The 26,372-nt window shown below is 47.8% G+C and overlaps 1 protein-coding gene across 3 annotated transcripts in view; it reads left to right on the forward strand.

The window, feature by feature from the left end:
- ZNF862 (zinc finger protein 862) overlaps nt 1-23,337 on the forward strand; it is a 24,888-nt gene extending 1,551 nt beyond the window's left edge. The window contains exons 1-7 of one of the 3 annotated variants that reach the window (XM_014541106.1): nt 2,599-2,770; nt 3,525-3,629; nt 5,923-6,584; nt 7,983-8,112; nt 16,916-17,020; nt 18,074-20,188; nt 22,027-23,337. In XM_014541106.1, the coding sequence (XP_014396592.1) occupies nt 2,746-2,770; nt 3,525-3,629; nt 5,923-6,584; nt 7,983-8,112; nt 16,916-17,020; nt 18,074-20,188; nt 22,027-22,199 (3,315 nt within the window). In that variant the 5' untranslated portion in view covers nt 2,599-2,745 and the 3' untranslated portion in view covers nt 22,200-23,337. Of the gene's footprint in view, nt 1-2,598; nt 2,771-3,524; nt 3,630-5,101; nt 5,131-5,922; nt 6,585-7,982; nt 8,113-16,915; nt 17,021-18,073; nt 20,189-22,026 lie in introns of those variants that run through there. The other 2 variants (XM_014541107.1, XM_014541108.1) reach the window with 2 other exon arrangements.
- Nucleotides 23,338-26,372: the final 3,035 nt, after the last annotated feature.

Raw genomic sequence — 26,372 nt, forward strand, 5'->3', positions numbered from 1 at the left:
GCCTGGCCAGCCTGGGTGAGGGGCTGATGGCTGTTTACAGGCTGGTCAAGCCCCCCAGTGGGGACCCTCACCCCATGGGTGTGGCCAGCCTGGGTGAGGGGCTGAGGGCCATTTTCAGGCTGGCCACACCCCCCTTCAGGGTGGGGGTCCCCAATGGGGTGCCTGACCAGCCTGGGTGAGGGACTGATAGCTGTTTTCAGGCTGGCCAAGCCCCCCAGCGGGGACCCTCACCCCATGGGGGTGTGGCCAGCCTGGGTGAGGGGCTGAGGGCCGTTTTCAAGCTGGCCACGCCCCCCGGCGACCCAAGCTCCCAGCCTCTCCTTTTTTTTCCTCTTTTTTCTTTTGGTGGGCTGGAAGCAGGTATCTGGGAGTTATTTGTCTTCTATAATTGAAACTTTGTAGCCTTGAGCGGCCAGGGCAGGCGGGAAGCTTGGCTTCCTCCATCGCTGGGGGCAACCCAAGCCTTCTGCTTGCTCCAGCTCTGTGGCCGCCGCCATCTTAGTTGGGTTAATTTGCATACTCGCGCCTGATTGGCTTGTGGGTGTGGTGGAGTGATGGTTAATTTGCATCTTTCTCTTTTATTAGTGTGTGTGTGTGTGTGTGTGTGTGATATATATTTTTTTTTTTGTCAATTTTTCTTCTCCATGTCTCACCTCCATTTCTTCAGTTCCTCTCCTGTCCCCCCACCTCCTACCCCAACCTGTTTTGGTCTCTGTCTGCCCTGTTAGAGTTTGTCCTTAGAATTCTGGAAGTCCAGTTGTTAGTTAACACCACTCCACAGTGGAAAAACAAAATTCTACCTAAAAGCTCTGAGCATGTAGTAGGGGGGGAGGGCCTTGTCAGCTTCTGTCATCTTACTGCCTCTTGTTGGGGACTCTCAGTAGGCATTTGTTGGCAAACAGATTTCCCTAAAATTCTTATAATTGTGGCCTTACTGCCTTCGTTCCCAGGCCAGAGGTTCGAAGTGCTGCCTCAACCTGAGTCTTTTGAAGAATTAGTGGTATAATTTGAGTTGTTTCTCATTTTGTCCACTGCTGGGTGAGGATTCCATTTTCTTGCATCAGCTAGTTCTTGCTCTTTCTTTTATTTAAAATTTAAAAAATATTTTTATTGATTTCAGAGGGAGAGAGAGAAACATCAATGATGAGAGAGGAACATTGATTAGCTGCCTCTGGCATGCCCCCACTGGAGATTGAGCCCGCAAACTGGGCATGCGCCCTGATTGGGAATCAAACCGTGACCTCCTGGTTCATAGGTCAACACTCAACCACTGAGCAACACCGGCTGGGCAGTTACTGCTCTTTTATAATCCCCAAATCATTGCCTGCACTCCCTGTCGCCTTTTCTTGGTGGGTCAGAGCTGCTTTATAAGCTGATGGGATGTGGTTCTCAGCTCCAAAGCTTTTCCTGTCTTGATCATCAACTTCATTCAGACATAATTCTGCATGACTTTCAACTAGTTCTAGGTTCAGGTACATCTTCCTCAGGGAAGCTTACATTGTTCAAGATTTTGCAAAAGAATGTGCCCTGAGGCCCTGGTAGCTCAGTTGGTTAGAGCATCGTCTGGATACGCTAAGCTTGTGGGTTCAATCCCCGGTCAGGGTACATACAGGGTACATATAAGAATCAACCAATGAATGCATAAATAAATGGAACAACAAAATTGATATCTCTTCCCCCCCTCTCTTCCTCTTCCTCATCTCTCTCAAATCAATAAGTAAAAATAAATACACTTTTAAATAGAATGTGCCCTGAGTTGTTGCTGAGGCTGAGAACTAATGGTTCCCGTGGGAAGCCCTTGAAGAGCAGGCAGGGAAGGGATTATGGAATTCCCGATCCAGCCTTCTTTATGATTCTTTTGTTTCAGTGCATTGCCTTTCCTAGAAGACTGAGCCTCACTGACATTGTGATTTGAACCCAGGTGGTGTGACATGGGATGTAGTCTTGTATGTTGGTTGACGGTGCCCCCTCCTCCAATCTGTTACACTCCCAGAGTAGGAGATGACCTTAGGTAATCATGAACACAGGTATGAAAGACTGATCTAAGGATGAAGTTGGTCCTTAGCTGGTATAATTTTTCCTTTCAGGCTCCTGTGACATTTGATGACATCATTTGTACTTGCTTCAGGAGGAATGGATGCTGCTGAGTCAGCAACAGAAGGAGCTCTGTGGTTCTGACAGGCTGGTGGCACCCCAGGGTGTGGGTTCACTTCCCCCCACCTGAGTGAGTCTGGATTGGCATTCCCAAGTGCATCCGACTGTGACATACTTGAGAATTTTATGGAATCCTACCATTTTTTCCAGGCATCTTTATACTATTTATATCTGCTCAGTCCCTTTTCTCACTTACCTAACTTACCTTTCTACCTGGTCATGATCACTCACTACCCTTTCTTTAAATTGGTCAAGAGAATTGGGAAAAATTGGGCTACGCCATGATGCTCAGGGTATCCCAAGTTGCCAGATGGGAAGCCCTACCTGTGTTATGTTGGACTGCAAGGTGAATTCTGTTGCCCACAGGACACGAGGTAGAAAGAGTGTCAGACCTGGAGTGTGGAAATCTGTTCTCAGTCCCAGCTCTACCATATGACACTGGTGTGACCTTTTTCAGCCTTGACTTCCCTCTTCATAGGATTGTCATAGAGGTTGAATAAGATAAAACAACTTAAAATTTTGTGCCCATGTGGTTATCTTTCTATTTTCTGAATGTCCTTTCTCTGCTTCTATGGGTAGACTCTGTGTACCATGGACAGCGGCAATTGTATTTCAGGTGTGTGCTTGCATAGATACTATTTTCTGATTTCAATTTGATGGCCATCTGTCATGCCTGTCCTTTCTTCTTTTAATCTTGGTCTGTGTCTAAGAGTTATGAGAATGACAGTCTTCGCTCTCTGTGGGTGGGGGGATTGTTGCTGGGTTGGGTCTTCCTGTGCTAAAACACTTGAAAACCACTAATTCTTCTAAACCAGAAGTGGCAAAGTAGTAGCTCATGGGCCAGATTAGGTTTGCAGATTATTTTATTTTTTTTGCTTTCAACACTTTTGTTTGGCTTCTTTAAAAAATACTATATAAGTTATCAGTATTTCACCATTGGGAGTTTTCACATAAAACTATGGATTTCTGGCTTCTCTTGAAAAATGGGACCGTCAGGCAGTGCTGGCCCTGCGTCCGGATGGTGGCCTCCTCCTGGAGTGGAGTAGCAGCTGTCCCGGTACACGGTTGGCCACAGTTTTCTCAGTTGTGTTATCGCTCTGCTCCTTCTCAGCCTTCGAGTTTGAGCCTCTGTTCTGAACCAATAGTTTTCATACCTTGCTGTGCCCCTCATTGCTTTCACTGGTCCCTTTCTTTTAGGGGCCTCATGGATACCAGCATTTCTAAACCATTATGCTAAAATATTGAGATTTATATTTGCCTCCTTAACCAATTATCCTACAGTGCTGAGAGGATGTCACAGACGGATCTTTCCTTAGTGTTGTGATCTAGATCCAAGATCTCATGCTTCTCTCTCTCCCTTCCTGACTCAGGACCAACTATTGCCAACCCAGAGCTGTTCTGTAAGTTTGAGCAAGAGTCAGAACCATGGCAAGGCAATGTCCAGGGCCAGAGGAATCTCCTGAGCCACCACCCAGGTGAGTGTGGACCTGCACCGGGGGCAGGGGGCTTAGCTGGAGAGAGGACTCCTGTCTCATCCTCTGCTTCTCCCTGTTCTCTACCAACTTACACATGAATGTTCCCCCACCCCACCCCAACTTCACCATAACTAAAATATGCACATGTCCCCTGGCATAAATTCCATGAAGGCATGACTTGCTCTTCTTTACTACTGTATTTCCAATGCTAAGAACAATGCCTGGCACATGGTAGTTGCACAATAGATAATCACTGAATAATGGATGGATGGGTGGATGAATAGTCATTTACTAAGTTCTAAGGATTTCGCTATGTTTCCCTCCTTTGATAAACCTGTCCTGTCCAGGGATTGGCTTGGTTCAAGCAGAGCCGGGCCATATGGTAACCTGTTACTGTGTAAGAGACTGAGTTAACCCAGCCCCTCCTGAGGGAGGAAAAGGGCGTGGGAAAAAGTTCCTCTGTGAATTGAATCACAGAAGTTTGCTCTCCCTCATGGTCTCTCTCAGATGGACCACAGGAGCCGTAGACTTCTTTTTTTTTTAAATCCTCGCTTGAGGATATTTTTTCTATTGACTTTTAGAGAGAGTGGAAGGGAGGGAGGGTGGGGGAGAGAGAGAGAAACATTGATGTGAGAGAGACACATCACTTGGTTGCCTCCTGCATGTTCCCCTGACCTGGAATTGAACGCAAGACCCTTTGTGCTTGGGCTGGCGCTCTAACTACTGAGCAACACTGGTCAGGGCAAGCCCTAGACTTCTTGATACTATTTGTTTTGTTCTTCCATGCTTGACTCTTATTCGGAGTTTTGTACTCCTGGGTTAGCGCAGTACTATAGACTGGTCTCTTAAGTTCTTGGCCCTGGGCATCAGAACTTACATTGATGCATTAAAAAATATCTCCAGAGGAGTTTGAGTTGTCTAAGCTGCATTTCAACTAAGGAGCGAATAAAGAAACTTGAAGAAGGACAATCTTAGTGAGGTTATGAGGGTTTCCACCTCTTTGAAGGGTTGTGGTGTAACAGAGGAATGGACTTTGTTTCTCTTGAAGGCTGAAGCAGCCCCCCAAGGTGGAAGTTATACAAAGATGGATAGCAGCTTAAGGAAACTCTGGGACCAAAGCTGTCTTGATGCCTGTCTGTCAGAGAATACTGTGGAGGGGACTCCTGCTGAGTATGGAGTTGCAGTACAGGGCAAACCTTGCTTTCTTGCACTTCACAGATGCTGCTTTTTTTTCCTTTTTAAAATAAATTGAAGGCTTATAGCAGTCCTGCATTAAGCAAATCTATTTAGCGCCATTTTTCCAACAGGCTCAGGTGATGGTTGGCTTTTTATTTATTTTTATTTTTATTTCAGAGAAGAAGGGAGAGGGAGAGAGAGAAATATCAATGATGAGAGAGAATCATTGATCTGCTGTCTCATGCATGCCCCACACTGGGGATCAAGCCCGCAACCTGGGCATGTGCCCTGACCAGGAATCGAACTGTGACCTGCTGGTTCATAGGTCAATGCTCAACCACTGAGCCAAGCTGGCTGGGCGATGATTGGCTTTTTTTAAGCAATTAAGTATTCTTTAATTAAGGTACAGACATTTTTTAGACATAATGCTATTGCACATTTAATAGATTACAGTATAGAATAAACATAACTTTTATATGCACTAGGAAATAAAAAAATTTCTGTGACTCACTTTATTGCGATATTCACTTTCTTGTGGTGGTCTGGAACCGAACCCGCACTATGTCTGAGATGCAGCTATATTTGGCTTCAAATCTCTTTTTTGACCCTATGTTCTATTAGTTCAGTTTCTTATCTATAAATAAATTTGAAGTCCTGAAGATTGTGCCACTGTCTCGGGTTGCAGAGATCAAATTGCACCGAGCTCCTTTTGGCCAGGTGTGTCTGTCCTTTAAATTAAAAAAAAAAAAACACAAAACAAAAAACATCTGCTTAAACCCACCTGATTTCCTCCTGGAGGTGGTAAGGTGGGCCTGGGAGCTGGGGGACTAAAGGAAGAGAATGCGGGGAGAGGCTGTCACTTTGGTGTGTGTGATCTCCAGCTTTCGTAGTTGATGTGTCTATGATTGGCAGTAGCTCTGACTCTAGGACTTGAGGGCAATTCCCTTTGTCTCAGTAAGGTGGGCCTGGGAGCTGGGGGACTGAAGGAAGAGAATGCGGGAGAGGCTGTCACTTTGGTCTGTGTGATCTCCAGCTTTTGTAGTTGATGTGTCTGTGATTGGCAGTGGCTCTGACTCTAGGACTTGAGGGCAATTCCCTTTGTCTCTTTTATCTAAAGGAAAAAACAAGATGGGCTACATGGAGGAAATGGACATGCATGGGCCAGCCAGAGAAGCTGGACCGTACCTCCCCCCTCAGACGAAAGCCTGCCTTTCCCATTTCAGAGCAGAGAGTGGCACCATCAGGGAAGGCTGTGCAGGAAAATGCAAAAAGCCCTTGAAACCCCGGTCCATCCAGAAGTCCTGGTTTGCACAGTTCCCGTGGCTGGTCATGAATGAGGAGAAGACGGCTCTCTTTTGCTCCGCTTGCCGAGAACACCCCTCCGCCAAAGACAGACGGTCCCGACTGATAGAAGGCTATACAGGACCGTTCAAGGTGGAGACTCTCAAATATCATGCCAAGAGCAAAGCTCACCTGTTCTGCATCAGTGCTTTGGCAACACAGGACCCCATCTGGGCAGCCCGTTTCCGGAACCTCCGAGATGCCAGCCCAGATTATCCCATTCTGCAGCCCACGGTGCCTCTGGGAGCCTATGGTGATACGGCCCAGCTCCTGCCCAGCTCTCAAGCTGAACGGGAGGAGCCTGGGGGGAATGGAGCACTTCCTGCATTGTATGTAGACTGCATTTCCCATGTGAGGCATAAAGAAACCGCCAGTGACGTCAGCAGCTCTTCAAACACTAACATTGTGCGTAATGACTCTGCTGAATCCTGCAGCCAGGTAGTATGTTCATAATGGTTGCTGCATCTCCAGGGGGGGATTCCATACTGAGAACAACATATATTGTGTGATGATGATGAAAGAAGTATATGAGCTTACCTGCTACTAATGTTACCATAAGCTAAGATGCTTGTCATGTCTTAGGCATTGTTTTAAGTGCTCTCCATGAACTTTCATTTATTTAAGACAACAGCCCTATTATTATCATCTCCTTTTTGCAGATAACAAAACATAATTAGTGGGACAGAACATTCTAACTTCTGATAGCAGGGAAGCACCTAGACTCAGAATAGTAATCTTTATCCAGAATCCAAAACAACCACAGAACAACTGCAGCATGCTTACTAGTAAATCATCAAATTCACATTTCCTTTTCAACTCGGACTGCGGAATCATGGAGCACTTTTAAACACTGCCACGTCTCTTCACGCACGTTCTTTTGTGTAGTGATTTTGGTGCTGCTCTGAGGCTGGGGGAGCAGCCTGGTTGGACGCACCGTTGGGAGTGACGTGTCCAGAGTCCGAGGGCTCGTGGTGTTGACCTCCCCCCAGGCCTTGGCCGCCAATGCAGTGTTTTCCTCCCACTCCCTGCAGCGCTCGTGGGTCCTAGAAGACCCTAATTCTCGGTTTATTTTGTAATTTCCTAATTCTTTGGAAGGTTGGCCTGTGAGAAAACTGTTAACTGGAATCTTTGAGTAACTAGAACCCTCCCCATTTTTCACTGTTCCCTATAAGTAGGATTTTGCTACAAGTCTGTTTGAGTACCCCCTCTAGTACACCAAGGAGCAGAGCTCAGACGTTCCTCTTACCTAACATCGGAAGGGCCCAGCTAAAGTTCGTAAGCTCGAATTTTTCCAGAATCCAGAAAAGTGTCAAGACTTATTTCTCTTCACATTCATGTTCCTTCTAGTTTTTAGATTAGAAGCTAATAAACAGGCCAAACCTCTTATAATCTGAATTCCTGTAGCAGTAAAGCGTGTGTAAGCCTAGTCGCATCTCTCGTTGCTTTTTACTCCTTCCTTTCCACGCCAGTGGGAAATTCCAGCAGGTGCTCCTAGAGGCAGAGGTCACCTTAGTAGTCATGGCTGAGTAAGGACACCCCTCAGGACTGGAGGAGACAGGGTGCAGCCATAAGGCTCTACCAAGACCCCTATTCTTCCAGCATGTTCATATTTCCTCCCAGGAGACCCTGGGATCCCACTGAGGCTCATTTGGTTCTTACTCACTAATTCCAGGCCTCATGAATTTGCTTTAGTTCGATGGATAAACTAGTTCCTCAGAGCACATCTGGCCTCTTGGTGAGCTTCCTAGGAAACGCAGGCCCTGAGAGGCTCCCGAAAGTGTCATGCCAGTGTCTGACGCAAGAGGCGCACCGAGTGACTGCTGCTCTCTGTTGCAGGAGCTCCCGGTGGTGTTTGAGGAGGTGGCAGTGTATTTCACCCGGGAGGAGTGGGGCGTGCTAGACCAGCGGCAGAAGGAGCTGTACAGGGACGTGATGCGGATGAATTACGAGCTGTTGGCCTCCCTGGGTAAAGATTCATGTAGACCTTTGTTCACCACCATCATTTGACGTGAGCAACCCACAAGGGCACTGTGGCTGTGGTCATCTTCCCATTTCCGCCCTTTCCGTGTTCACAGGCAGAGAATGAGTCTATCTTCCGCACCTCAGAACTCGCCTTGCTTTGGGATATACTGTACTTTATCACCTTTGCACCCATCTATCACCCGTCCTCCACCAGACATTTACTGAGTACCTACTATGTGTCTGCCGAACCTGAACTCGTTCTGCTTCCAAGGTCTGAGCAAGGTCTCTGCTTTCGAGAGGCTGGCGGCTTTTGGGGAGAGACAGATACTTTAATAAGAAACTGTAAAATAACACAAGCTCCATAAGAGAGGTTCGGGCCCTGGCCGGTTCGGCTCAGTGGATAGAGCGTCGGCCTGCGGACCGAAGGGCACGCATGGTCAAGGGCACGTACCTCGGTTGCAGGCTTCTCCCTGGCCCTGGCCCTGGCCCTGGTCAGGGCGTGTGCAGCAGGAGGCAAATCAATGCGTTTCTCTCATGTCAATATTTCTCTCTGTCTTTCCCTCTCCATTCCACTCTCTCTAAAAATCAATGGAAAAAAATCCTCGGGTGAGGATTTAAAAAAAAAGAGGTTCAGGAAAAGTGTCCAGGGCTGCTAAAGAGAGTGATTTAATTTTCCTGGGCAACAGAGGGAGAGATCAGCAAAGTCTTCACCGAGTATGAATTGTTTTAACTGAGTTGAAAATTAGCTGGACAGGGAGGTGGAAGGACATCTAGACATGACAGCGGGAGGGGACAGCGTGAGCAAAGGCATGGAGGCAAGAAAGGGCCTCTAAGTGTATTGTGTCCTCCACTTCGTCTGTGCCCAGGCTGCCTTATCTTTCCAGGAGCCAGCAAGGGTTGGTGGCCAAGTGGCCCAGGTGTCACTAGACTAGGCACTGGAGAATGATGAAGGTCATAGTGTTTCTTACCTTCCCAGAACATTATCTCCTCCATCTGCTTCCTGTTCTTTTACTGTCAAGCACCCAAGGTTCTCATGCATCAAAACAGAAAGACAACTTTTCATGTTATAAAGCTTTTACTTCTTTTTTTTATTTTATTAGCGCTTACAGAACAGGCTGCTGAGCATAACTTAGGAATTCCAGCAGCAACTAATGCTTTAAAAATCACTATTAGTTTATGTTTTGGGCATACAATGTATATAGATGTAATTTTGTGACATCAATAGTCAATAGGGGTAAAGGAGATGAAGCTGTAAAGGAATAGCATTTTTGTGTGCTATTGAAGTTAAGCTGGTATAAATTCAAATTAGAATGTTACAACTTTAGGATGTTAAATGGAATCCCCATAGTAACCAAAAAGAAACTAGTTATAAAATATACACAAAAGGAAATGAGAAAGGAATTTAAACATTTCACTACAAAAAGTCAACTAAACACAAAAGAAGACAGTAATCCTGGAAATAAGGGACAAAATAACTATAAGGCATAGAGAAAACAAATAGCAAAATGACAGAAGCAAGTTCTTCCTTATCAGTAATCACTTTAAAAGTAAAAGTGGATCAAATTCTCCAATCAAAAGACAGAGATTGGTAGAATGGATGAAAATGCATATTCCAACTATATGCCATCTATAAGAGATTCACTTTATATCCAAAGACACAAATAGATTGAAAGTTAGCTGATGGATAAAGATAATTCCATACAAATAGTAATCAAAAAAAGGCAGGCATGGCTCTACTAATACCAGACAATGTAGACTTTAAATTAAAAAAGATTGCCAAAGACAAAGAATAACATTATATGTTAACACAGCAAGAAGATATAACAATTAGAAACTGTTATGTGCCTAATGACAGACTATCAAAATATATGAAACAAAATACAGAATTGAAGAAAGAAATAGAAAGTTCTACAGTAATTGTTGGAGACTTTAGTGCCCCACTCACAATAATGGATAGAACAAACAGACAGAGATAAATTAGGAAATAGAGGATGTAACACAATAAATCAACTAGTCTAACAGATATATACAGAGCACTCTACCCAACAACAGCAAACACATTCTTACGTACATGTGGAACATTTTCCAGGACAGACCACATGTTAGGCCAAAAAGAACAATGCTGAGGGACTCACACTTCCTGAATTTAGAACTTACCACAAAGCTACAGTACTCAAAGTAGTGTGGTACTGACATAAAGACAGACTATAGACTAATGGAATAGAATAGAGAACCAAGAAATATAACCTCATGTATATGGTCAGATGATTTTTGGCAAGGATGCCAAGACTATTGAATGGGGAAAGGATAGTCTTTTCAGCAGTTGGTCCTGGGAAAAATGGACATCCACATGCAAAAGAATGAAATTCAATCCTTATCTAAACCATATAAAAATTAAGTCAAAATGTATCAAAGACCTAAATGTATGACATAAAAAACTCTCAGAAGAAAACACAGGACAAATGCTTCATGACATTGTATTTGGGAGTGATTTCTTGGATATGATGCCAAAGCACAAGTAACAAAAGAAAAAGTAGACAAATTGGACTTCATGAAATTTAAAATTTTTGTGCATTGAGAGATTCTGTCAACAGAGTAAAAAGGTAACTCAGAGTGGGAGGAAATATTTGCAAATCATACATCTCATAAGGAATTAATATCCAGAATATATAGATAGCTCTTAAAACACAGCAACAAAAAGCCAAATAACCTAATTTTTTAAAAATGAACAAAGGACTTGAATAGACATTTCTCCAAAGAAGATATACAAATGGCCAATAAGCACATGAAAAATGCTCCACATCACTGATCACTAGGGAAATGCAAATAAAAACTACTGTATTGAGATAACACCTCACACCCACCAGGATAGCTACTAGCCAAAAAATAAAGAACTGCAAGTGTTGGTGAGGATGTGGAGAAATTAGAACCCTTGTGCACTGTTGGTGGGAATGGAAAGTGGTACAGTCATTGTGGAAAACAGTGGGGAGTTCCTAAAACAATTAAAAATAGAATTACCACATGATACAACATTTCTACTTCTGGGATTGAAAACAGGTTGTTGAAGATAATATTTGTGCAACAATGTTCATAACACTGTTATTCACAATAGCTAAAACATGTAAGCAACCTAAGTTCCCGTCAATGGATGAACAGATAAGTATAATGTGGTCTATCCATACAATGGAATATTATTTTAGCCTTAAAAAGGAAGGAAATTCTGTAGTATGCTACAATGTGGCTGAACCCTAAGGACATTAACTAGTATGCTAGTTGAAATAAGGTAGTCTCAAAAAGATGGATATTGTTTGATTACCTGTAGCTGAGGTACTTAGAGTAGTGAAAATCATAGAGACAGAAAGTAGAATGATGGGTACGGGGTTCTTGGTTTGGGAGATAGGGATGTAATTATTTAGTGGTATAGAGTTTCAGTTTTATGAAAAGAGTTCTGGAGATGGATGGTGATTATGGTTGAATAACATTATGAATATATTTAATATCTCTGCACTGAACACTTAAAATAGTTAAAATGGTCAATTTTATGTTACATATATTTTACCACAGTGAAAAGAAAAAAGAAAAAGAAAAGAATGCCTTGATAACTAAAGACAAAGAAGGGCTGACAAATGGGACCTAAGATACATGCCAACTAAGTGTAGCTTATGATCCTGGATTAGGTGCTGGCCTGGGAAAAATAGACATATAGTTAGCTACACAGGACATTTCGAGACAATTGAAGAAACGTAGTTGTGGACTGTGGATTAGATAGTAGTATTATATCAATGTTCTATTTTCTGATTTTGATCTTTATACTTTGGTTATATAAGTCATGCTAGTTTTCAGTTGCCACACAACAAATTATCACAAAGTTAGTGGCTAGGTGTATTGTTGCCTGTTAACTATCTATCCTGCACCCACCTAAGGAAAAGAAATAGGTGTGGCCCTGGCCGGTTTTGCTCAGTGGGTAGAGCCGACGTCAGCCTGCAGCGGACCTTAGGATCCCAGGTTGGATTCGGGTCCAGGGCGCATGCCCGCCCACCCGGGTTACGGGCTCGAGCGATCCCCACTAGGGGGCGTGCAGGAGGCGGCCGATCCAAGATTCTCTCTCATCTATGAGGTTTCTCTCTCCCCCCCTCTCCCTTCCTGTCTGCAATCAATAAAAATATGTTAAAAAAAAAAAACACAAAAATCTCTTCGGGCCACAGGAGGAGTTCAGGTGCGGAGCTCTGGAGGGAGGGCGATCCCGCAGGGGAATGCGGGAGTCAGGGCTGGGCTCTGGAACAGCCCCTCTCAGGCCTGAGTGAGATCAGAATCATCGGGAGCGCTTGTGACCGCCCAGACGGCTGGCCCCACCCGAGTTCCTCACTCCTGGGACGTGGGCCTGGCTGTGGCGATTGGTGGTGAGTGGGTGGCCTGGAATCAAACCTTTTTTCTTCTCCTCAGACACCACCACCCGTCTCCTGCTCGGAGCCATTGCCGTCCTCCTGTTCGCCATCCTGGTGGTGATGAGCATCTTGGGTGAGCATGGATGTCGGGGCATTGGTTCAGAAAAATATTGTGTGTGTGTGTGTGTATATATATATAATATACATATATATAATTTATATATTATACATATACAGATGGTCCCTGACTTACAATAGTTCGACTTAAGATTTTTCGACTTTATGCATTTAGTAGAAGCTGCAAAAGCAATATGTATTTAGTAGAAGCTGTATTTTGAATTTTGATCTTTTCCTGAGTGAGCGATATTCAGTAAGATACTCTCCCATGATTCTGGGCGGCCACATCTCCCAGCCAACCCCCCGATCATGAGGGTAAACAGTGGCTACCCTAAATACAGTATGCTGTGTGGCCAGTGATTTCTGGATAGTGTGTTCTGAGCACATTTAAAGCAGGTTAGCTAAGCTATGATGCAAGAACATGATAAAGCAGACGGGACAAAATTAATGATTGGAGTTTTCTGTATTATTATTATTGTTGAATTTTTCTATAAGTTTTAAATGATAGCAAAATTGTACAAAAACAACGAGGAAACAAAAGTCTGGTCCTGGTGTAGTAGTCAAAATTTTGGACCTCATTTCAAGCTAAAATTTCTTGCCTCTCCTACCTGAACCTGCCTCAAGTCTAGACCTGAATCTTGCGGTAGGAAGAAGGGAGTTCTCCTACCCTCCAGCTTGTTCCAGGACCTCTGCCACTACCTGGGTGGGAACGCTGGTGGGTGGGTGGGAGGAGAGGTACGAGAAAGGTTCTCCCTGGCTCCCATGTGAACAGCTGCGGGCAAAGTCCCTTCAAGTGGCTCGGGTCTCTTCTCTTTTCCTGTGGGGCCCACGTCTGCAGGGACCATGGAAAACACTTATATCCTTTGCTCCAACAAACCCTGGGAAAGTAGGCTCTTCCAGAATGGCCACCACAAGGGAGCCCATCAGCCAGTTTCTGCCTTAGTCTTTTTCAGGCCTGGATTCATGAGTAGCCCCATAGCCCCAGGAGGTACAGGTCCGGTTGTCGTTCCCACTAGGCTTAAGGTCAGGGGAAAGTAGCCCGCCCCACCCCTCCCCGTGGTAGTATGTGGAGGAGGCTCACAATGCACTTGACAGCTCTTTCCAGAAACATCTCCAATATCCAACTCCCTGACCTTGTCACTCCAAGTGCTTTGATTCCCTCTTTGAGGCGAGGGCGTGCCCCAGAAGATACAGGTCCGGTTGTCGTTCCCACTAGGCTTAAGGTCAGGGGAAAGTAGCCCGCCCCACCCCTCCCCGTGGTAGTATGTGGAGGAGGCTCACAATGCACTTGACAGCTCTTTCCAGAAACATCTCCAATATCCAACTCCCTGACCTTGTCACTCCAAGTGCTTTGATTCCCTCTTTGAGGCGAGGGCGTGGGTTACGGCTCAGTGTTTTAGCTTCCCTCCTTCCCAGTTAGGCTTCTGTGTCTAGCTTTGGAATGGGGATAGTTGGCTTCTATTTTGGGGGGGACCTTCAGCCAAAACAGGCAGACAGAATCACACTTGACTATCCTGTTGCATATGTTTATTGCTCTTCCTGATTTATTGATTTTAGATATTACCTATTGATTCCTACTATGGAAGATGAAGATATGGTCCTCTTACCTCACCGCCCCCCCCTTCTCTTCCCTCCATCCTCTCAGAACAGGTACACCACACTTTTTGGTTAATTCAATGTGAACTGTTTATGATTATATATGATTTACTTCTGATCAAAGTGGCATATTACGATATTTCCTTTGTTGTAGGATTTTCCCCTGGAATTGAATTTCTTTCTTATTTTTTCTTTTGCCAGTTTTCTGTCCTGTCACCAGTTCTTCTGAAAATCTCCAGTGAAATTCCACAACTCCTCTGAGGAACCTTTTCCCCATGATCAAACTCCAGTGACCGATCCGCTTCACTCTTGGTCTGGAGACTGCTGTCGCGGGTCTTCCATTGCCTCTGCTCTGTCTAAACGAGTGATCGTCCGGGCCTGCTGCATAGCTGTGGCCTCACACTGTCCTTTGTCTTTCCCCTGTTTCCTGGATCTGTCTCTTCTTTCAGGTTCGGTCTTTGCTTTGTTGGAGCACATCCTCCAGTAACTTTCTAAGAAAGTGTGCATGGGAAGAAATATTTTTAAAACTCCGCATATTAGAAAATGCCCTCACAATTGATAGTTTGGGTTGGTATAGAATTCCAGGTTGGAAATAATTTTCCTCAGCATTTTGAAAGCATTGCTTTTAGGTCTTACAGGTGCTATTGAGAAGTATAAATGCCTTTTTATTCCTAAATCTTTGAACACAGCCTGTTTTTATATTCTTTTTAAGATCTATTCCAGAGTTCTGAAGTGTGGAAACTCACTTTTTCCAGTTTGGGGAAAAATTCTTTTATTATATCTCCATACCTATTTTCTCTCTTTCTTCCAAAAAGTCCTAATTGTTAGATATTACACTTTTTAAGTTAAACCTCTAGTTTTGTTTTATTTTTCTCTTTTTCTCCTGTTTTCTGCTTCTAACTTTTTTGTTCCGCTTCCTTAGAGATTTCCTCAATTTTATTTTCTAACAATTCCTTTTAATTTTTTAAAATTTCTTCTGTCTCATTTTAAATTTAAGAGCTTTATTGCTCTTTTCATGGATGACTATCATGCATTTTCTCTTTGTTTTTGTTGTTGTTGTTTTTTGAATTTCTGTTTTGCTCCTTGCATTATCTCTACTTTCTTCCATCCTTTTTCCGACTTGTTTTATGTTAGAGGCTTGTCTCAAATAAATAAATATCATTAGGTTAACACATATTTAAGAGTAAAGCCTTTAAAAAAAACCTGTATGGAAAGCCTTATGTGCATGGCTGGGGCTCATGAAGGGGTAAGCTTCGCTGTAGGGTGACCAGCTGTGAACCTGGATGTCTCACTGAAGTGCCCACAGAAGTCAATCTGCATAGGTTTTTGGAGGAGAAAGAGGGTGGGGAGGGGGCAATTCAGTTTCTTCTGAAAAGAAAACTCTTCCAGTCCCCTGCTTGGAGGGTATAGGCTGAACCAATGGTCTTGGAGCAGAGGAACACGCCTTCCAGAATCTAGACTGTCTTCATCTCGTGTCTGTATTGCAACCCTTCTTCACCTTTCTTCCACTCTCCCCACTATCCCAGGGTCCCAGCCTTTCTGGTTAGGTTTCCTATAGACTCGATCTCTCTTCTTCTCCTTGGGTGAGGGTGGTGGTGTGTTCTGGTTTCCTGGAATGGGTGAGAGGACCTGGGTGGAGTTGGTCTGTGTAGACTTTGAGTTGGCCCCATGTCCTCCCATCCCTTTCCCACCACCTTTTACTCCACATGGGGCCTCCGGGTCCTAAACCTTCCAGGGATTCTATGGCCAAATTCATATCCTCCTCCTTCACCCCCTCTGCCAGGATTTGGTGTTCAGCTGTTATTTTTCTTGCTCTTTTATCTTTCCGTCTTTGAAAAATGTACTCACATTTCTAGTTCAATGTTTCTCTTGGGCTTATGCCTTGTTTTAAGCAGGATATGTGTTCAACCCACCATACTTTAATACTTTATTATATTTTTATTAATAGTAAATACCTGGATACATATAGGCACATATAGTAAATATACATATATTCAATCACCTAAAAGTTGGTTAGTGAAAGTAATCTCCCCGTGACCTCATCTTTTGCTCCTCCCCAGCAGCCCCACAGTCATCAGTTGTCTGTATGTCCTTCCAAAGAAAGTTTATACACACATTCACATAGACACATACAGAAGCATGTAAGTGGACACTAATGGATTTTATTTTAAATCAAGAAAGTGAGTTCTTTGTATACCCTTGAGGGATATTCACGTTTTAAATAAAGGGCAGTGTTTGACCCAAAGACATGAACCTCTTCTAGTCAGATTTCGGGTTTCATGGCAGGTGGTGGACATTTTTAAGGGGCCTTTCAAGTGCATTGGACAGTAGTTGGTGGCACTCTTCCACTTCTCGGCTGGCTTTCTTTATCGTCCTTGTCTTTTCTCTTTCTACTTTATCCCCCATGGTTCTTCCTATTTTCATGCTTTCCACTCTAGATGCATTTGGCTGGCCCGTGGCCCATGGATCTAAGGAAGTTATTTATCCTGGCTGATGGATACACCCTACTCTGGGTACCTCTTGGGTTTTAAGAATAAATTGGCACCCTAGATGAATGGGCATCCATCATGCCTCTGGCTGAATAGACGATTAAGAGATAGACCCAGAGGCATCCCTGATATTTCAGGAACCATAAATAGCCTTAGGCGGGCTACTGGACTTGATGGTCAATAGCAGTGACGTCAGTATGACTCTTTGTCCTTGCAATAGGGCCTGTGGCTACCAAACCAGACTTGATATCAAAACTGGAACATAGAGCTGCACCCTGGATCAAGGATCCAAAGGGGACGAAGTGGGGGAAAGGTTGTTCTCCAGGTGAGTATTGATCTACTGAGTTCTGGAGGGCACGTCCAGGGGCCCAGGTAGCTGTGGCAAGTCACACAGTGTTAGTTCAGCCATACTTAACTTGAGCCTATTGTGCACCAGGCCCTGTATCAGACTCTGGGTAGACAGAGATAATATGAAATTAACCCTGCCCTCAGAGCGTAGAAAACTGGGAAACCAGGACAGTATGGAAATAATAAGGAACTCTGATGAGCAGAAGTGCTAAAGGGACCTGTGGTTGAGCTGATGGGAGGAGGGGTGTGGGAGATGCTGGTTCTGATCAGCGATGTGCCCACAGGCCTGTGAGCCTCTACTCTCTCCCTCCTCCTCTGGTTTTTAGCACTGCTGGCCTCTGGGAGTTAGTTTTTTGCATATCTCCAGCAGTAACTTGTTGGCTAGTAGCTCCTGTTTATACTTCTGAGCTTCCCTTCTTTCAAAGGCTCATAAGGACTTATGGATGTTTAACCTCATTTTTTTGTGATGCCTCAGAAGAGGATTAAAGCCACCTGTTTATCCAATAGCATCTATGGCCAAAGTGGTCAACTAAGCTTATTAGTAGCTGATGTCACATGATCCTGGGTCACTGTGTGGATAGAGAGGGGGAAGCTGGCTAAAGAGCCCACAGAGATTAGCAAACAATTCTTTTTTTTTTTAATATATCTTATTGATTTTTTACAGAGAGGAAGGGAGAGGGATAGAGAGTTAGAAACATCGATGAGAGAGAAACATCGATCAGCTGCCTCCTGCACACCCCCTACTGGAGATGTGCCTGCAACCAAGGTACATGCCCTCGACCGGAATCGAACCCGGGACTCTTCAGTCCCCAGGCTGACACTCTATCCAGTGAGCCAAACCGGCTAGGGCAGCAAACAATTCTTGACTTCCATAGATAATAACGGGGAAGCCAGTAATGCTCTCTGGAAAGGTGGACCACATTCATCCTTTCTGCTTTGCATCAGGATACTTATTACATTGGGTGTCTTAGCTGATGGGAGACTGCAGAGTTCTGGGCAGCAAAATCAAGCAGTTTGATTTGCTCCCAAGGGAAAAAGAAGATGGTGGCTGCCGGAGAGGCAGACACGCAGGCCTCGGCTGTGGAATCTGCGTTGCTTCTAGCTCCTCCCGTGGAGACATGTGCCTCCTACTGCAGGTCCAGCCTTTGTGACGTGGAAGCAGATGGGCCTAGGAAAATCAAGAGGACTTACAGACCCCGCTCCATTCAGAGGTCATGGTTTGGGCAGTTCCCATGGTTAGTCATTGACTCAGAAGAGACCAAGCTCTTCTGCTCAGCTTGCAAAGAAAAACCGAATCTCCACGACAGGTCATCGCGGTTAGTCCAAGGTTACACGGGGCCATTTAAAGTGGAGACTTTAAAATACCACGAAGTCAGCAAAGCACACAAGCTCTGTGTCAACACTGTTGAAATTCAGGAGGACACCCCTCAGGCTGCCCTAGTCCCAGAGATCTCCAGTGACCTGATGGCCAACATGGAGCACTTCTTCAATGCAGCCTACTCCATCGCCTACCACTCGAGGCCACTGAATGACTTTGAGAAGATCCTGCAGCTCCTCCAAAGCACAGGGACCATGATTTTGAGCAAGTACCGGAACCGCACTGCGTGCACCCAGTTCATCAAATACATCTCTGAGACTCTGAAGAAGGAGATCCTCGAGGACGTCCGGAACTCGCCCTGCGTGAGCATGCTGTTGGACAGCTCCACCAACTCCTCAGACCAGGCCTGTGTGGCCATTTACATCCGCTACTTTAAGGGGATGGAGCTGAAAGAGTCTTACATCACGTTGGCCCCGCTCTACAGTGAGACAGTGGATGGGTACTTCGAGACCATTGTCTCTGCACTGGATGAGCTGGACATCCCCTTCCGGAAGCCTGGTTGGGTAGTGGGTCTGGGAACCGATGGCTCAACCATGCTGAGCCACAGAGGAGGCCTTGTGGGAAAGTTCCAGGAGATCATCCCCCAGCTGCTGCCCGTCCATTGTGTGGCCCACCGGCTGCCCCTGGCTGTGGTGGATGCCTGTGGGGGCATTGATCTGGTGAAGAAGTGTGACCGGCACATCCGAACCATCTTCAAGTTTTACCAATCCTCCAACAAAAGGCTGACAGAGCTGCAGCAAGGTGCTGCGGCACTGGAGCAGGAAATCACCCGCCTCAAGGACTTGAATGCAGTCAAGTGGGTGGCCAGTAGGAGGCGCACACTGACGGTGCTCATCTTGAGCTGGCCTGCCCTGGCTGGGCACCTCCAGAGTGTGGCAGAGGCCGGGGGCCAGATTGGGCACAGGGCCAAAGGCATGCTGAAGCTCGTGAAGAACTTCCATTTCATCAAGTTCTGCCACTTCCTGCTGGACTTCCTGAGCATTTACAGGCCGTTGTCTGAGGTGTGCCGGAAAGAAGTGGTGTTGATTACGGAGGTGAACTCCACGCTGGGACGGGCCTATGTCGCTCTGGAGACCCTCCGTCACCGGGCGGGGCCCAAAGAGGAAGAGTTTAACGCCAGCTTCCAGGATGGGCAGCTGCATGGCATTTCCTTAGACAGAACGGAGGTGGCAGAGCAGCGTTTCCGGGCGGACAGGGAGAGAGTGATCCTGACAGGGACTGAGTACCTCCAGCAGAGGTTTGACACACACCGTCCCCCACAACTCAAAAACATGGAGGTGTTTGACACCATGACCTGGCCCAGTGGCACTGAACTGGCCAGTTTTGGGAATGATGATATCCTTGCCCTTGCCAGGTACTTTGAGCTCTCAATGCCCCCAGGGTACAGCGAGCACGCCCTCCTGGAGGAGTGGCTGGGCCTGAAAGCCACGGCCAGGAACCTGCCGCTCTCCATGCTGTGTAAGAGCGCCCTGGCCCAGCACTGCCGCTTCCCCTTGCTGAGCAGGCTGGTGGCAGCGGTGGTCTGTGTGCCCGTCTCCACCTCCTGCTGTGAGCGTGGGTTCAGTGCCATGAACCGGATCAGGACCGAAGAGAGGACCAAGCTCTCCAATGAGGTGACCAACATGCTCATGATGACAGCAGTGAATGGTGTGGCAGTCACCCAGTATGACCCGCAGCCCGCCATCCAGCACTGGTACCTAACCTCCTCGGGCCGGCGCTTCAGCCACGCCTACACCTGTGCCCCGGTGCCACCCCATTCCTATGCAAGTAAGTCTACATGGTAGAGTTCCTGGAGGGGGAAACACGGTGAAAGGGAATCTCATCTTCCCAGTCCCATGTGAGCAGGAGCATCTGATAAAATCAGCCATCACAAGGGGCTTGGCCTGAGGTATTGCTGAGCTTCTGTGTGTGCCCAGCCATTCACTAACCAGTGGCTGCTTGGGATCTGACCCCTGCCCTCCAGGTGCTTATGATCCAGCTAGAGAGGCAAGAGGCCCTCACTGTAAGCACAGATACAGTGCTGAGAGCACGAACTTCCGGCCCGCTAACTAGTGTGTGACTTTGGGCAAGTTAATCATTCTGTGCTTTGTTTTTCATCAGTAAAGCGAATTAATACATGTCAAGTGCTTAGAACAGGGACCAGCAAGCAGTGCCGACTATTGGGAATAACCAGATGACTGGACCAGTTGGGGCAGCAATATCACATTCTGGATGGGCTATGCAGAGTTGGGAGGTTGGAGAGGAGGTCAGTGCAGGTCAGAGGGCTGTGGAGAAGGTGCTGGTGAAGAAGGTGGGGGTGGTCCAGGCAGGGGGGCAGTCCTGAGGGCACTGCCTACTGGCCTGGAGGCTGGTCCAGGGACAAGGCTTGAGGGGGATGTTACATTATATGGGAGGCAACTTACTGGAAGTCCGAAGCAAGAAGTTGTTTTCTTTGCAGGTGGTCACTGAAAACCAAAGTAAACATGATAGTTACAGAGGTTCCCTAGGCTCCTCATGGTTTATTTAACAGAGAAAGAGCTGTGATTTGTCTCTTGATGGCTCTTCCAGCTGGTCTCCTGCCTCTCTCTCCCTTCCTTCCTTCCTTCCTTCCTTCCTTCCTTCCTTCCTTCCTTCCTCCCTTCCTTCCTTCCTTCCTTCTTTTCTTTCTTTCTCTCTCTCTCTCTCTCTCTCTCTCCCTCTCTCTCTCTCTCTCTCTCTGTCTCTCTCTCTCGTTAATTCTCACCCGAGGATATTTTTCCCACTGATATTTTAGAAAGAGTGGAAGGGAGGGATGGGGATAGAAAGAGCGAGAAACATCAATGTGAGAGAGGCACATTCATGGTTTCCTCACACACACGCCTGACTGGATCAAACTTGGAACCCCGTACATACCCTTGATCGGGAATTGAACCCGTGCCCTTTTGTGCATGGGCTGATGCTCTAAGCACTGAGAAACACCAGCCAGGCCTTCTGCTCTCATTTCTCACCTCTGCATCTGTAGTCGGCAGCAGTGGACTGGGTCTCAGGGTTGACAGAGGCTCTGTAGGAAGTAGGGTGGCCCTGACCTGTAGCTGGGTGGAGGGGAGTCCTTCATCCCAGCATTTGTTGTCGTGTCCAGCCCTGTGGGGGAGGAGACAGAGATGCTACCAGCTGTGCCCTTCTGCAGGTGGTTCTCCTGGGGACACAGGGATTTGTACATCTGAAGCAAATAGCGAACCCTACCAGATGTTATATGATAAAGCCTTCCCAGGCGGGCTTTCTCAGCCTCAGCACTGTTGACATTTGAGGCCAAATAAATCTTTGTGAGGGCCCGTCCTGTGGGTGGTGGGTCTTCAGCAGCGTCCTTCGCCTTTACCCGTTACATACCCACTGGATACCCATAGTACCCTCCTGGTTGTAGCAACCAACTATCTTCAGACTTCAAGGGACAAACAGCCCCTAGGGGAGGTCCTGTGTCCCAGCGTGGGCATAGATCAGCCTGCAGCCCTAGTCATGTCTCCAGACTGTGCTGCCACCGTATTTTTCCACTGGATATACCTTGGGGTGCAGTTGGCAGTGGGAAGGGGATCCTCATGTACTGTGTTTTCCCCAAGTCTGATGGTGCCTTCTCTTTCCTCCCACTTGAGGGGCTGTGCTCAGGACGGAGAAGATGGGAGCGCGCCATGTGGAGGAGGCCGTGGCCCAGAAGCCGCCCATCCATCCTACGGGAACGGGTGGAGATCCTGAAGACTGCCTCATGGACCCTCCTGACAGGCTCCTGTACCCCCACACCAGTCAGGAGGCCCCTGTGCTGTCCTGATACAGGCTCTGCAGGAGCAGGAATCCTAGGATTGCCTTGGAGACCCCTACCCTGCCCCTTGTGGTCGTGCTGACAGGCTCTTTGCCCTAGAATCTTCCGTTAGTAGGGAGTCTAAGAACAGGAAGTGGGCAGTGGCAAGGTAGTTACACCCACATGCCAGAGAGGCAGGGCCATCCAGGGGTGCACAACTTGTTCACCTCTAAATGGAGCAGGGACAGCACTGACATACACAGAGGCTCTTATCTCAAGTTCATGTTTAAGGTGCTTCAGGAAATAATCCCATTGCGAAAGATTTCACCCCATATTCTAGTGGCAAGAGGATTTTTCTGAAGTGGGAGAGACTACTGGGGGTAGGAACTTAAAGGAGCACCCCAGCCCCCTGGAGCATTGGGGAGCATTCCAGTGGGGCTGTCCACAGCCTCGGTGGCCTGGGGAAGACACTGGGTGAGGGGCAGAGGATGACCAGGCTCCAGGCTCAGCTGGCCTGGCTCTGGGATGTCACCCTGACTCTATGACAAGCAGGTACAGCCTGATTTCAAAATGGGAAACTCTCATCAGAGAATCTACCTCCTCCTAGGACCGTCCTTTAGGGTGAGACAAGCAAAACCCTTTGCACAGAGCACTCCAGAGAGCTTCTCCTGCAGCTCCAGGCCAGTCGAGAGAAGCATCTCCCTGGAGCGAGCCAAGCCCATGCGTCCCACCCAGTCCCACAGTTGCGGCCCTTGAGTTTGACCTGCATCATGCTGGAGTGCCTTCCTAAGCAGCAAACTGGACCACGTTGCCCTCAGGAGGCTGGGATCCGGTCCCTGCTCTACTACAGGCAGTAGTTCAGCCATGATTAATCATTCCTCTTTGCTGTGCCTCAGTTTCCCCTTCCATTAAGTAGCAGAGAGTCCATGTGCCTGCTGGTCCCCAGCCTGACCCAGAACTGGCACATGACAGTGCATCCACCTACCTGCAAGACAGCCCTCGGACCGCACAGAGGGGACTCGGCCGCTTTCAGCCTTCGTTGTCATCCTCTGTCCCGTCACCCATGTCTTTACTGTGGGAAGAGGTGCTCCTAAGATGTGCCATCGGCATGACGGTCTAGTCCCGTGGTCGGCAAACTGCGGCTCGTGAGCCACATGCGGCTCTTTGGCCCCTTGAGTGTGGCTCTCCTAAGCCTTAGGAGTCCCCTAATTAAGTTAATAACAATGTACCTACCTATATAGTTTAAGTTTAAAAAATTTGGCTCAGGGACAGCACTGACATACACAGAGGCTCTTATCTCAAGTTCATGTTTAAGGTGCTTCAGGAAATAATCCCATTGTGAAAGATTTCACCCCATATTCTAGTGGCAAGAGGATTTTTCTGAAGTGGGAGAGACTACTGGGGGTAGGAACTTAAAGGAGCACCCCAGCCCCCTGGAACGTTGGGGAGCATTCCAGTGGGGCTGCCCACAGCCTCGGTGGCCTGGGGAAGACACTGGGTGAGGGGCAGAGGATGACCAGGCTCCAGGCTCAGCTGGCCTGGCTCTGGGATGTCACCCCCTGACTCTAACAAGCAGGTACAGCCTGATTTCAAAATGAGAAACTCTCATCAGAGAATCTCTCTACCTCCTCCTAGGACCGTCCTTTAGGGTGAGACAAGCAAAGCCCTTTGCACAGAGCGCTCCAGAGAGCTTCTCCTGCGGCTCCAGGCCAGTCGAGAGAAGCATCTCCCTGGAGCGAGCCAAGCCCGTGCGTCCCACCCAGTCCCACAGTTGCGGCCCTTGTGTTTGACCTGCATCATGCTGGAGAGCCTTCCTAAGCAGCAAACTGGACCACGTTGCCCTCAGGAGGCTGGGATCCGGTCCCTGCTCTACTACAGGCAGTAGTTCAGCCATGATTAATCATTCCTCTTTGCTGTGCCTCAGTTTCCCCTTCCATTAAGTAGCAGAGAGTCCATGTGCCTGCTGGTCCCCAGCCTGACCCAGAACTGGCACATGACAGTGCATCCACCTACCTGCAAGACAGCCCTCGGACTGCACAGAGGGGACTCGGCTGCTTTCAGCCTTCGTTGTCATCCTCTGTCCCGTCACCCATGTCTTTACTGTGGGAAGAGGTGCTCCTAAGATGTGCCATCAGCATGACGGTCTAGTCCATTCTTCCCAACATTGCTCTGGGGATTCAGCCTGGGACTCCTTGGGGTGCTTGTGAAAGATGCACCCAGGCCTGGGGCTCAGGGCCTGGCTGTAAGGTCCCCCAGGAACTTTGTGCACCCACTCCAGGCACAGAAGGGCACCCGCACTGTGAGGTTCCTGTGTGCTCTTGCCCATCTGCCCTTCTTCCCCAAAGTAAAACACTTTCCTTCCAGGGCAGCTTCCTTCAGCAGGCTCCTCGGCTGCTTCTCTGGCTGGAGATGGTGTGTCCGGTCCTGCCTACCTAACCACTGCGGGGGCCGGGGGGTAGGGCTTCTTTGCCCCTGCCTTGCTTGTTCAGGCTCCTTGCTGGCCTTGCTGCCGGCCCCAGCTGGGGTCCCTGCTCTGCTGCAAGTCTAGGTGGTCTGACCCTCAGCCAGCCGTCTGCGCACTCCCCCCTCCTTAAAGGTGCTGAGAGCCCCTGCAACGCTAGTATCTGAAAGGCTCACTAGATGGCTGACCCCTGGTTCCCAGGATTCTGACTCTCCCTTCCTGTCTCCCCACCCTTAGCACTTAGCCTTTGTACCAGGAATTCTGCTCTCACTTTCTGCCTTGAACCCGTGGAAATGGGCAGGACCTTGGGCAGTGTGTTACACGGCCAAGATGGAGCCCACTCACACACGTTTCTGTGTGCAGTTCGGGAATCTGCCCCAGGCCAGGTACTGTGGGGGTGAATTGGTAGGATGGAAGCGAGCAAGGCCCCCTAAAGTGGGGGTTGTAGTTCCCCCCTTATCCATAGGAATTCCGAATTGAGGTGACTTTCCTGCAAGGGCTTTTCCCGTGGCATCTTCCAGCCTCTAAGAGTCCTCAGAGCAAGATTTAGTCCCGCGGGCAATGCTGCATGTGGACTCCATGCACTTCCCGATGCAGGTCTAGAGCACAAGTTTCTGTGTGCACTTCGGGAATCTGCCCCAGGCCAGGTACTGTGGGGTGAACTGGTAGGATGGAAGCGAGAAAGGCCCTCTAAAGTGGGGGTTGTAGTTCCCCCCTTATCCATAGGAATTCCGAATTGAGGTGACTCTCCTGCAAGGGCTTTTCCCGTGGCATCTTCCAGCCTCTAAGAGTCCTCAGAGCAAGATTTAGTCCCGCGGGCAATGCTGCATGTGGACTCCATGCACTTCCCGATGCAGGTCTAGATGCTGATGTGGAGGCCAGCTGGGGACACACCCTGCCTTGTCACTTCTGTCCTCTGAGCAAGCTTCCCGTGCCAGCCTGTGAAGCCGGACCCCTCAGAAATGCTGACCCAGGGCTGAAGTGTGGCGAGCGCCTTTAGGCCGTTCCCGGAGACCTGTTGCCGGGCCAGCTCATTTCATTTCAAGAGAGCTGCTGTGTCTCAGACCCCAGGGCCTGGCTGTCCCCGGATTGGAGAGGCTTCCTGTTTTTGCCTCACAAGCAACCAAACTGAAGGGCATTGGGAATAGAAGGAGCAAGTGCTCCATCTTTGCCCAGGGTCCTGGACAAGCCTCCACCCTCCTCTCCTACCTGTAATCTTCATGGCAACTCCATGTTCCCATCCTGGCATTCCCCACCCACCCACCGCGCTCCATGACTGACCTGAATAGCCAGCGCAATAACTGACAGGTAGGTGAGAGCCAGAGACCAGGTGGGGGCCGGAGGAGCCTCAGCCTTGCCCCGCCCCTCGCCCTGCCCGCGGGATAGACTCTAATGATTAGAGAGCATAGGACTACCGGACTGTTCCTTCTCTCCCAAGCCCAGGCGTGCTCAGTGTTGAGCAGGACAGTGTGAAGACTGGCCAATTCCCGCATCCAGGTGTCTGCCAGCCAAGGACTCGGGGGGGGGGGGGGGGGGGGGGGGGGGGGGGGGCGGGAAGAGGTTGATGGCCCAGGAATGTCCTCCTTCAAATATGTGCAAATGAGGTCTATAAAACCACGATTGATTCTCAATGTTTTGCCCTGAATAAAACATATTTCGACACAGGCCTGTGCCCTATGAATTCTTTTAGAATTAGGAAACTGGAGAAGCTGATCAAAGCTAAGTAGATCGGGCTGCCCAGA

This window comes from Myotis brandtii, unplaced genomic scaffold (assembly GCF_000412655.1).
Source record: "Myotis brandtii unplaced genomic scaffold, ASM41265v1 scaffold260, whole genome shotgun sequence".
Classification (NCBI taxonomy): domain Eukaryota; kingdom Metazoa; phylum Chordata; class Mammalia; order Chiroptera; family Vespertilionidae; genus Myotis; species Myotis brandtii.